Below are 13357 nucleotides of genomic sequence, written 5' to 3' on the forward strand. Positions count from 1 at the left end.
TGTTTCATTCCCTATAAGTACCTGTGAAAAAGTGGGACTCTCTATTCCAGGTCTACATTTTTTCATATAGCAGTTAATTTTCTTTAGTGGACCCGAACACCACACGTCACATTGACATAGCCATAAAGAGAACACAGGAGGAAATGAATGCTGTCAGGCAGTCAAGTTTGCTCAAACAAAAGCAGCAAGACAACCTGACTCTGTCAAAAAGGATGAGAGGAAACATTTGTCGGAAAGAGCTGGTGAGGAAGGTGACTCCCATACCAGCAGGAGGAGGCCTGCTTGACGTGCCTAAAGTCTCTAAAAGTAGTATGGGAGGTTGAGACTTCAGTTATCAGGCCCCTCTCCTTTGGAATCATGTACCTGTCAGGGTCAAGGAGGCAGACACCCTCTCTACTTTTAAGAGTAGGCTTCAAACTTTCCTTTTTGATAAAGCTTATAGTTAGAGCTGGATCAGGCTTGGGCCAGCTCTTAGTTATGCTGCTGTAGGCTTAAGGCTGATTTATACTTCTGCGTCTCCCCTACGCAGCAGGGGCTGATGCGGACATGAGCCCCACATACTTGTGCGTCGGTGTGTCCGTGTCAATTTTCCGCCGAAACGCCTGAAGGGGGGTGCGGTCTCTCTGATAGCCGGCCGCCTGCTTCCAGTCCCGCTACGATCTCTGTTTACTTTTCCACAGAGTTTCAGAGCGTGTTCTGTTAATCTACAGCTGATACATGTTGCTGTTTATCATACAGACATGATTACATGAAGAACAGAGAGGAGGAGATGAAATACACGGCCGATGTGCGGCCGATGTCCGGGATCCCGGAAGTGTTGTAAATGCGGGAAAGACAAAGCCGCCGAGCGGACCAATCACAGAGCTTGCGGTCCGCGTCAGCTCTACGGGGAGTTACATTTTAGAGGAGGTGCACGTCAGCTACGTGCGTAGGCCTCGGCGTAGGTACGGGAGCTACGCGGACCCCCGGCGTAGGGTACGCCGTTGATTCAACGCAGAAGTATAAATCAGCCTTTAGACTGCCGGGGGAACCGACACACTGGGATCCTGTCTTTCCCTCTCTCTCCTCTCTCTGTCTGTCTCTCACTTTAACTCTTCCTGTCCCATTAAAGTTACTAACCATAGACCTTTCTGGAGTCCATGAGCTCCCTTGTCTCGTAGGTTCCTCTGGATCTCTCTCCCTCTCAGGGCAGCAGATTGACATTGATGCTGTCTCTCAGTAAATGATCATATTAATAATTCAATTAATTCATTTAATCTGGTGGGGCCTGGAGCAATGTGAGCGCAGGTCTGTAGGGGTCCGAGGAGGGGGGTCAGTCTGGCCCTGATGTGAGTCCATCTTTAGAGTTGTATTGTGATTTGACACCCACACGTTTCCCTTCTTTGTATCTCACATTAACACTCTGAGCCCACAAAGTGTTCCTATCTTAACTTTTTGTCTTTGCATCTTTGTTTCATTCCAGTTTTCCTCTCAGTTATTTAATCTCTTTCTCCCCGAGTCTGGCTTAATGTGTTTCGTGTTACTTTTCCAATCTCTTCTCTCTCTGTTGATTTGCTCTTTTTTAATCTTCCTCTCAGTTCTTTTTCTGCAGCCAATCTTCTCCTTTGTCTTCTCTACATCCTTTTCGTCTGTCAGGTCGTCATGTTTCCATTAAAAGACAGAGAACTCGTCCTTTGTTGTGGCTGTTCAGGATCTCACAGCAGAAGGCTTCTGCGTCTGTCTTAATGTTTCTGTTTGCTGCTGACAGCTTTTTCCATCCTTCCTTATCCACCATATCCATCCAGAACCCTCATTTATACTCTTCCTCTTCCTTTCTGCTTGTCCTCTGAGTTGACTTTGTCTATCTGCACATTTTCCGGACGCTTACAAATACAGACCAAACGGTGCAGCAGGAGGAGGAGGCTTTAACTTACTTGTCATGATGATAACAACCTGGACGACATCATCTAATACTTGAGGAATCATCCTAACATAAAGCTGTGTGTCATCACCTAAACACTGAATACTATAACTTAGATTCTCCCTACAGGTCATACATCTCAAACCGTCTGGGGAAATCAAGCCCTGTTTCCCTCCATGTATCATCAAGGTGCCCTCCCCCATGGCACTTAACCCCTGAGAAACCCCCAGAGAAACTCAGCCGCTCTAATTCGAGTGTTTTGCTCGGACTTGGGTCTCTGGAGCAGAACTGCCTCACAGGCCTCTTTGACTATTGGCAAAGCCAAGTCCCAACACCGACACGATCTACCACGAGGTCTAAACAGGGACAGGCTGGGAGGTTCTGCTCTGCTGGGTTCAGGCTTAAGCTCTTTGAATTATAAATCATGCACGCTTCACGACTTTGCTAACTCCATGCATCACACTTCTACATTTCAGATTGCTTTTTTTTTTTCTTCCAGCTCCTACAGATTAATTTTCTTCCCATTAACTTCTGTGGTGCTTTAAAATCCACACAGCTGTCTCTCAGAATTTGCGCACTTTGCAAAAGTTGTGCACAGCTGCCTCGAAACACTCATTAGAGCCGGTTCTGTCATGTTCCAGTGCACTTTAGCCATGTTTTCATGTCTAGTTAAGAAGAAGAAGAAGCTCCGAGCTGACAGAAATCATATTCTCATCCTGGTCACTTTTAATCATTATTGCATGCTTACAGCAGCTCACTGTGCTGGAGCTTATTCTACCCTGGCTTTTACCGCTAAGGTGACTCAGAGGTCGGCCTTCCCCTACGGTTGGTAGCACTTATTTGGGACTGAAGGTCGAATGTGCAGTAACTGCTCAGGAGTGGAAAAGTAATTCAACCTCCATTGCTCTGCACGTTTTCCAGGAAAGAGAAAGACCTTTGAATTTACAAGTGAAACATGTAATTTAAGAACTCTCTTCAAGAGGTTTGAACACAATAGTGATGCTTTACAAGACTGCGCTCTTGGTATCCGACAAGTAATTGCATCAGAAAGTGTGTGAATGTGGTTGGGATCAAGGTTGGTAAATGCAAACTTCATGAAAGCTTGCACAACATTAGCATCAAATAAGTGGTGATGCATTAACCAAAGTCACTTTATGATAAATCATAAAGCCAAAGCATTTTCAAAAAGCCTTTAAATGGAAAACAAATAGCAGACGTGAGCACAGAGAAGAACCTTAAATTCCTCAGCATGGTTTGTTATGATTTAAAGGAGATTATTAGAAGTGATTGGACTAAAAACAGGCAAGTTGTTCACACTGAACTGCACCAATGGCAACCACAGATGGAGTTTATAGACTTCAGACATTGCTCCTCCAATAAAGCAAATCTCAGAAGCCTAATCTGTTGGAGCTTGATGATAACTCGTGATGGAAAATGTGTCAACTGAGTCGTAACATTCCTCAGCATGTGCCTTATTGATACGACAACAAGCTGCTCCCCAAACACACACACAGGAGGACTACAGCAGGGGATGCACTGCAAGATGATTAAGCTGATTCGGGGCCGGATTTATCCTTCTGATGAACGTAAGCAAAGTCCTGATTTCTTTATTGGTTCTAAAGATGATCTTCAAGGTTCTCCTGTGGTGTTAGGTGTGTGAAGAGTTACTTTACTTCCCTGATCTGCTCTCAAGTCATGTCCACACTAATGGCCCAATTCTACCGGATCAGTGTCCGGTCCATCTCTGATCCGTGTCAGCTCCGGATCTGATAGCTTTCTATTCTAGTGAATGTGTTAACTTCTACTGGATCCGCTCCGCTGCGTTCCATCTGCGTCTCTAATCCGGCAGGTCGGAGTCCTCTGGATCAGATACACAAGACTTCTATATTTGCAGGATGCTGGAGCACGACGCATCAATCTCAACAGAGCAGATGGAGTGGGACAGGAAGTCAGGTTTCACCAAAACAAAATGAAAACATCCAGTTAATTTTCAGAATAAAACACTCTGTGTTATCTCCAGATCGTATTTCACTTAACTACAACAACAAACCAAAGTCATGATGAGCGGAGCCAGGCCTGGAGTCAACAGGTCAGAGGTTTTCAGAGGACCAGAAAGACAACATGGATGAGGAGAGGAGGAGAGGGATCCTTGATTCAGTGATTACCACGGGGGAACCTTGATCACATGACTCCAGCTGTCCGGCGGTCCTGCTTCGTGCTGCGTTCTTAAAACACATCCAGTGGGTGTTGATGGAGGAGAGAGCACGGAGCAGGACCAAAACGGATTGGAGACAGACTGGACATGGATCTGGTGGAAGTCCCAGGTAATTTGAAAACAAAAAAATGAAACATGTTTCATATTGATGATCAGATATCCTGTTGTTTTGGAGGACACTTTGAAGATTGTCACATGGGTTGAAACAATAGCCAATAGGGAAGCAGGCTGACTGAATCCTCTGTCATTATTTGTCACCATGTGTTAAGATTTTCAGATTCTCTTAGCGTGGGCTGGGCTTAAGGTACCTCCTGTTTTTTCATACCTACCTCAGAAAGACAGAGATAACGTAAAAAAGATTTTTCTGTGTTGAAAAAAAGAACTTTCTCACTCTGTAATCCAAAAACAACAACCCTTCTGTCCATGAGTCACCGTGATCACACTTATCTCACCCTGACAGATGAACTCCCGCACACAGAAAAAGTTTTGGCTCCACGTTGTGTTTGATGAAACGAGGATTAGCAGAAAATCCTGAGCAGAATCTGCCAGCGCTCGTTTTAATCTGTGGTGCCTTTGTTTATGTTGTTCTGCAGAATGAGAGTGTTTTATGTGTTTGTTGAAAATGTGAAAATATCAAGCAGAACACAAATCTACACACACACACTTAATCTGGGCTTTGTGCCACTCGGGACTCCAGACTCTCTGCTGCTGCGTTTTGCTGCAGCTGACTTGAGTGGCAGTTTCATTAATTCTCCATCTCATCCTGCAGTTTTCCATGAGGACACACTTTTAGTCTCTCTGTCTGTCACTCTGTGTGGTACTTTTAAAATAAACACAAACTTCATCTCCAATCGGCTGAAAACGTGTAATTACAGTCTGACAGTTTACAAGCTATTTGGACCATTTAAGTGATGCTACTTGAGATGATGACAGGAGCTCGTTCCGGCTCCCCTGCCGTCGAATGCTGCAGCTTGGTCAGGGCATCATCACTTCAAAACATGACTTCATGTTATTAAGGAATGTGACTAACTTAACTTACATAAAGACAAACATTTAAACCTAAATCATCATCTCATCGTGACCTTTTTGCAACTTTAACCTTTGGAGTTTGTAGCATCCACAACTCTCATCAATCTCAGAGCCCATCTTCTTTCATCCAATGACACAGCAAAAACTGAAGGCTGCAGTGCACCCGGTGGTATCAACATAAAGTGACTTTCTTTGAGCTGCCTTTGTTCACACTCCAGTGAACAACATGAGAAAAGCAAAGTGAGGATGCTGCCATCAACCAGCGCACCCCGAGCAGTTGGGGGTTTGGTGCCTTGCTCAAGGGCACCTTGGCAGTTCCCAGGCAAATGAACCAGCACCTCCCCAGCCCACTTGCCAAACTTTGTCCATGCTGGGATTCGAACCAATGACCTGAAGCCAAGCCCCTATGGACTGAGCTACTGCAACCTCAACAACAAACAAGGAGATACAGCATGTGGAAAAATACTGGTATATGGACAATACAGGAAATAAGAAAAGATACTAGAAGGGCAGCCCAGTGCAGATCTAAGCAAAGGCTAGTAGTCTATTCCTCTGCAGCAAGAAAATCTGCACCACATCAACTTTAAGAGTTGACATATTTCATCCTGTGACAGGATGCATAAAAGAGGGGTTGTTATGTTAAAGCAGCAAATTTGGGAGGAAAACTGTTTCATATCTGAGTGAAAATTAGAATTCAAACAATGCAGACGGTTATAAAAGTAGTAATATGAAAGCAAGTGAAAAAATGTGACGATACAAAGAATAGTCACTCAGATAAGAGAAGGGTACTGATATGTACGATAATGTTCTTGCAGAAAATGTAAGACCCAATGACTCAGAGTAGCTGGATGAGTCAGGGTTGGTGACATCGTTCACCGGGGACAGGGGTATGTTGGGGGTAATAGAGGCTGAAATTGTGAGCTCCAGGATGCAGAGAGGCAGCTGTACGTATAGAAGCTCCTCCACTCGAGTAATTGAATGAGGAAACCATTTCCTCCTTCACTGCTGCTGAGCTGTGCATCTTTGCTCTGCAGTCTAACTTGGAAAATGATCTTGTGTTTGTGGTTGCGTGAGTATCTTAATTAAAAACAACTACACGTGACATAGCTTACTGTAATGACCGTAGCTCCCTTTAATGAGCATTCGGCACATAAAAGCTTCAGTGAGAGGAGGTCGAGGTCAAGTCTGCCTTCCTGATGATTCGCTCAGTAATGTTTTTGCAGACACATCATTAAGATATGATAAACAAGAAGGATGAAATCCTGGCATGGTGCTCTCTCAGCATCCAGCCAGGGTGATGCTCGGTTTTTAAGATTACGCTCAGAGCAGAAATACACATTTCTTATTTACTGCAACACAAAACATTCCCCCCGCATTTTCAATTTTCTGAGGGCTTAAAATATTCCAGACAGAAGTCAGTGAACATAAATCAGCTTTGGAGGTGTAAAATCGGCGATAAGACGGGCTGTTGCCCACACTTTTTTTTCCGATTGGTGCATTGTGGAGAGAGAGTGAAGTCTAATCCAGCCGTCTGCATGATAAGCTTTACTCTGTCTGCTCTGATTTCCTCACACACACACTCAGCCTGAGCACACAGCAGATACCAACAGAGTAAGGTGAACAGAAATAATCACTGAAACTTCCCAGAGTGAGACTGAAAGGTGGGATGTGATTCTAATCCAGTACGCTTTTGTCAAAATGCCCAACTCTTTTTGACCAACGTGAACCGGGTTGTGTTTCCGGGCTGGTGCTCGGAGCTGGTTGAACTTGTGAACCAACACGGCACCCGTTTGTTTTTCCACCCACTCGAGCCCGTGGAAGAGTCACATCATGATGTTAGACCGCACAACAACTTAGATGGCGGACAACAGCAGCTTGTCTCCTCGGCCGACCGCTGCTTTGCCTTGGAATCCATTACTATTTAATTTAATTTTCGCTGCAGGACAATGGCGGAAACACGTTTCGTTTGTGTTTTCAATCACAGCAACCCCCGCCCCTCGCCCCTGATGTAAGCGGTTCGCTGTTCTAGACCAGCAAAGAGTTGAAGCCGCTCTGGAACTGGTTTTCTCGGCCGGGAGCCGGTTCACTCGCATTAGAAACAGGAAAATTGAAAAATAGTTGCTGTTATCAGCTGACATCAAACTCTGAGAGAAGAGAAGTCAAGTTTAATGTGGACAGACTGAGCCACTTGCACTTACACTGGAGACAGTAACATCAGTAAAACAGAACTCCTCCTTGTAGGCACCAAATCCACCTTATCCAAAGCCGACAGTTTCTCCCTCTCCATCGACAGTTCAACAGTGTCCCCCTCCCCTCAGGTAAAGAGTCTGGGTGTCATCCTCGACAGCTCGCTTTCTTTCAACTCTCACATCAAAAGCATAACCCGGTCTGCATATTTCCACCTCCGCAACATCAACCGTCTCCGCCCCTCTCTCACCCCTCACACCACTGCTATCCTGGTCCACAGTCTCGTCACCTCCCGTATCGATTATTGTAATTCACTCCTCTTCGGTGTCCCTCACAAATCCCTCCATAAACTTCAACTGGTCCAAAACTCTGCAGCCCGCTCACCACATCACCCCCATCCTCCAGCAGCTCCACTGGCTACCGGTCAAACTCAGAATCAATTTCAAAATCCTCCTCTACACTTTCAAGGCCGTCCACAACCTCTCCCCCCCGTATCTCTCTGATCTCCTCCACATCGTCACCCCCCTCTCGCTCCCTCAGGTCTTCCTCCTCCCTCCACCTCTCTGTGCCCCCCTGCCCGTCTCAGCACCATGGGGAGCAGAGCTTTCAGTCGCTCTGCTCCCCAACTCTGGAACTCACTCCCACCGGACATCCGAAACTCTGACTCACTACCCCTCTTCAAATCAAAACTCAAAACCCATCTGTTTCAAACTGCATTCCCTGCTTCATTTCCACTGCTTCATTTTTAACTTGGTGTTACTTTGCTTGTTGTTTTTATTTATCTTATCGTGTTCTTTTATTTATTGTGTTTTTTATCTGTCTGTAAAGCGACCTTGAGTGCTCTGAAAGGCGCTTCTAAATAAAATGTATTATTATTATTATTATTATATTATCAGCTTAGACAGAAGGAGGAGGTGGAGTGCTCTGCTCTGGAGTGTAACACTCCATCTAGTCTCTGTATCACTGATTATTTATTTATAACCTTCATTTTACCAGGAAATGCTCATTGAGATTAAACATCTCTTTTCCAAGAGAGTCCTGGCCAAGACAAGATACAATAGACAGAAACACATATAGCAGACACAACAGCTACACAACAAATACCGCCAGAAAACAGCACGAGTAACATTTAAACAAAACATCTGCAGACAGATGCATCAGCCTCAAAGTTGTTTAAGGAGAGCTTAAAAGCATTCAAAGTTATCAGACCACAAAGTTTCAGATCCTTTTGTAACACAGGACTTCCACCAGGTCTCTGTCCGGTCTGTCTCCGATCCCCTGCTGTCCGGCTCCGTGCTCTCTCGTCCGCCAACACCGGTTGCACTTTTTCGAACGCAGCATGGAGCAGGACCGCCGGACAGCTGGAGTCACATGACCGAGGTTTCCCCACTGTAATCACTGAATCAAGGATTCTCCTCCTCCTCCTCTCCTCATCCATGTTGTCTTTCTGGTCCTCTGAAAACCTTTCTTTCTTTCTTTCCTTAATTTCTATCTTTCTTTCTTTCTTTCTTTCTTTCTTTCTTCCTTTCTTCCTTTCTTCCTTTCTTCCTTTCTTCCTTTCTTCCTTCCTTCCTTCCTTCCTGACCTTGGTCTTCCACCAGGTCAGTGTCCAGTCCGTCTCCATGCTCTCTCGTCCATCAACACCCACTGTTTCCATCCTCCTCCTCCTCTCCTCATCCATGTTGTCTTTCTGGTCCTCTGAAAACCTCTGACCTGTTGACTCCAGGCCTGGCTCCGCTCATCATGACTTTGGTTTGTTGTTGTAGTTAAGTGAAATACGATCTGGTGATAACACAGAGTGTTTTATTCTGAAAATCAACCGGATGTTTTCATTTTGTTTTGGTGAAACCTGACTTCCTGTCCCGCTCCATCTGCTCTGTGCTGAATTGATGCGTCGTGCTCCAGCATCCAGCAAAAATAGAAGTCTTGTGTACCTGCCGGATCAGAGACGCAGCCAGAACGCAACGGAGCGAATCCAGTGGGGGTTAACAGATTGACTAGAATAGAAACCTATCGGATCCGGTGCTGTGACGGATCAGAGACGGACCGGAGACGGACCTGGTGGAATTTGGCCATAAGGCATTCCAGGCCGAGGGAGCAGCAAACCTGGAGGCCAAGTTCAGTCCTGACCCTCTGAACAGATAGTAATAAGAGATCCAGAGATCAAAGATTATGAGTTCCTGAGTCCTTTGTGTAATGTAGGTGAGGAGGTAAGAGGTAAGTAAACCTTAGATGCACTTATAGACGACAGGGAAGACCACTGATGCTGTGATGTGTATACTGGCATTATCGTGGACAGCATGATATAGTAGAGTTCTAGTTTGAGGCAGACATTAGTAGTCTTGAAACCCCTAGAACAGAGAGTCCTGGAAGTCAAGGGCGACCTTGCAAACTTGCTTCCAAGTTGACCAATTACAAGCTAACTGATTAGCCAAAGGTCATAAGACCAGATCAGTGATAGTGATCCACCTCTTTTTAATCGATGAATAGCAGATCTTTATGTTCTTCTCCTGTTAGTTCACTGTCTTGCTCACCAGGCTGCACACCAGCACAACAGGAAAAACAGTGAAGCAATCAGAAACTCCAGATGATTCACTCTGACATATAAACAGCATGTGTATGCACTTTAGGGAGCCTGAAGGAAATATTTCTCTATGCTTTCTTGCAGGTTGAATTGACTGTTATGCTGATGTGCTGAATTCGGCCAGGTGCTGTAAATGCCAGAGTGTGGGTTTTTTTTTTGCCCTCTAAGTTGAAATGAATTCAATCAGACTGGCTGCAGAAGCAATAAAAGGAATTTATCCAGTCTGCATTCTCACACAATCTGAGCCATCAGCGTGGAAGTCCTCTCCCTCCAGTTCATATCAGAGCCGTCAAAATGAAGGGGCGTCACTTAAAGAAGAAGACATCATGCAGCACTCTCCCCCTGAAGAGTATTATCAGAGATTCATAGATGGATGTGAAAAAGATGCCCTCTCTTTTATATAGAGTATAGAAGTGCAAAGAAATGCTAATAATGCAATCACAGGCTGAGAAGGTTTAGAGTAGGAGGTCTGACCTGTCCAGGGCGATGCAGCACAGGTGCAGTATGGAGGCTGTGGTCAGCAGGACGTCCAGCGAGGTCCGGACCAGGCAGAACGTCTCCCCATAGATCCAGTGCTGGTGGACCAGCTCGATGGCACCAAACGGCATCACCAGCACTGACACCAGCAGGTCGGCGAACGCCAGAGACACGATGAAGTAGTTGGTCTTGATTTTCCTGAAAGAAGGAAAAAAAGAGGAGGGGAAGATTTAAGTTTAGCTGCTGCTGTTTTTGAGAGTTGTGTGAATAAATGAAAGCATTTGTTTTCATTTTGATTCATAAATCGCTCCGGTGTTTCTGTTGTGCAGCAATGTTCTGAAAAAGCAGAGCGTTAAAGATTTGCATTTCCATTAAGAAAATTAAATCACACAGCAGAGCAGCAACATGGAATAACAGATGAAATGTTTGGGCTGAAACAAAAGTGTTTATTTTTCTGTCTATTAAGAGACTCATCCAAGATTAGAGGCAAACACTGCAGCTCTGCTCATGTCCTTGTAATTATGAAAACAAAACAAAGAAGGCTGCAGTGTTTTCATTAAACGGCTTCATATGCATTTTAATGTTGTTTCAAGGGAAAGCCAAACGGACAAGTTTGAATCAACTTTTATTATAAGAACTTTTTTGGAAACAGGGATATAAATTAGTTCTTTCCAAACAAAGACAATTTACTGTTAAAGCTGGGGTTGGTAATCAGATTTAGATCCACTTTTTGTTATACTGGTTAAAATGATCTTTATGTCCTGATGGTAATCATTACATGATGTGTTCCTAAAAAAGAGTGAAAAAAAAGCTGCTATCTACAGCCGGAGTAAACCTGGGAAAACACCAACCAATCACCGTTTTTTGGCTCCCCAAATTTTACACCAATCAAATTCCGTCCAGCCGTTCTGCCCTCCTCCTGCAGAGCGTACATTTCCCCGGCGTGCACTCCTCCGAGTCCCTGTCTCCTGCCTCTACTTCCCCTGACTCTATTTACTGCCCCTCTCGCTCGTCCTCGGGCCTGTCCCCTCTGACCTGATGAGGGTCTTTGCTCAGGACTGTAGTCCGGATCAGAGTCTAAGAAGCTCTCACCAACAAGCAGAATAATTAATGACGTTCAGTAAGTCCGTCCGGACGCTGTAGGGATGACGAGCCGATTCGTGAACATGTTGAGTTTTAATAACCGGTCACTGTCGGCCGTGATCACGCCAACCAACAAAACAACAATCAATGTTTGAATGAATGAAGAACTTCTCCTCTTGTCTCTCCTCTCTCCCGCTCACACACTCTACACCTCTCCTGATGCCTTCACTGACTGTTAACACTGTAGGAATTAAGAGCATCTACACTGAACAGGTTTAACAAACAGTAGAGTTTTTACAGTGTTATATATGTGTTATAACTTTTCTCCTGATATCATGTCACGGGTACAACTGGATAATGCTAGCATGATAGTTGTGAGTACTAACAGCAGCCATGTTTGTTTGTGTTTTTAACTTTCACTATGAGAATGTTTTGGTGAGGACCGGTTTTGAATCAGTCACCATCATATGGTCGAGAATCAGCGGCGCTCGTGCATGTGAGAGGGGGGGCGTCGTTTTGGAGGAGCTCCGAGGGAGGAGGGGAGGGGTTAGACGGAGTCATGAGGAAAAGCTACATTCAAATTCATGCTGGTTTACCGAGATTACCAACCCTAGCTTTAAAGGGATTTACAATGATTGTGAACACATCTCATTTTCATTTCTTACATCTCTTCTGAAAACATACTTTTACTGTAGAGCCTTTCCTGATTTTATCTGACTTTTATTTTATTTTAACCATTTTAAGAAATATATTTAAAAGTAATTCTCTTCCTGTAGAGTTCTTTTGTGTTTTAAAATATGTGTTATTGTTTTATCTTGACTTGTGTGATTGTATTAACTGCTTGTTTTGCTGCCCATGTGAAGCACTTTGTAACTTGATTTTTGAAAAATGCTCTACAAATACAATTATTATTAGTTTAAAAGAGCAAGCAACAATTGACTCAATACAAGAAGGTTGTGAATACGGCTGTGATTTAAGACAAAACTCTGAATATTATGTCTCATATCAATAGAAAATACAAATAGTGACATACACTACCAGTCAAAAGTTTGTAAACACCTTCTCATTCAAGGGTTTGTATTTATTTTAATTATTGTAAACACTGTAGATTAATACTGAAGACATCAAAACTATGAAAGAACATATATGGAATTATCTAATTTTTAAAAAAGTGTTAAATAAAGCAGAATATGTTTAATATTTTAGATTCTGTAAAGTAGCCCCCTTTTTCCTTCATGACAGCTTTGCACACTCTTGGTATTCTCTCAGTCCGCTTCATGAAGTGGTCTCCTGGAATGGTTTCTAATGAACATGAGCCTTGTCAAGAGTTCATTTGTAGAATGACTTGCCTTCTTAATGTGTTTGAGACCATCAGTTGTGTTGTTCAGAGGTAGGGTTAGCACACAATGGACAGCCCTATTGTAATCCAGATTATGGTGAAAGCAGATTATTTCATAGTTTTGATGTCTTCAGTATTAATCTACAATGTTGAGAATAATTAGAATAAATAAAAATGAATGAGAAGGTGCGTCCAAACTTTTGACTGGTAGTGTATGCTTCAGTATTTCAAGGTAAAAGTCAAACCTGAGCTGTAAAGTTTGTATGAGAGGTTATTACTCCTCACACATCAGAAATCTGCTTTAACAGCTCAAGTTAAAGTCTAAATCTCACTTGTTTGTTAAAGTAATCTGGGAAATGTTCATTCTCTAAGTCTGATAGCAAAGAAGAAATGTGACCAAAGGCATTTCAAAGAAAAGATTGCTTCCATCACGACCATAAAATAAAAGATTCCAGAGAAACAGACAACAAGGAAATAGAAAAAGAGGAGGAAGCATCCATCTTCCTGTGTAATGGTGTGTGTGTAGAAGACAAAGAGAGAACT

At 43.7% G+C, this 13357-nt stretch overlaps 1 protein-coding gene across 3 annotated transcripts in view; it reads right to left on the reverse strand.

The window, feature by feature from the left end:
- The window catches only part of htr4 (5-hydroxytryptamine receptor 4), a 364595-nt gene that overhangs the window by 120209 nt on the left and 231029 nt on the right, over positions 1 to 13357 (reverse strand). For all 3 annotated transcript variants that reach the window (XM_034689826.1, XM_034689827.1, XM_034689825.1), the window contains one exon: positions 10390 to 10590. In XM_034689826.1, coding sequence (XP_034545717.1) covers positions 10390 to 10590 — 201 coding nt within the window. The remainder of the gene's footprint in view (positions 1 to 10389; positions 10591 to 13357) is intronic.

This window comes from Notolabrus celidotus, chromosome 8, assembly GCF_009762535.1.
Source record: "Notolabrus celidotus isolate fNotCel1 chromosome 8, fNotCel1.pri, whole genome shotgun sequence".
NCBI lineage: Eukaryota > Metazoa > Chordata > Actinopteri > Labriformes > Labridae > Notolabrus > Notolabrus celidotus.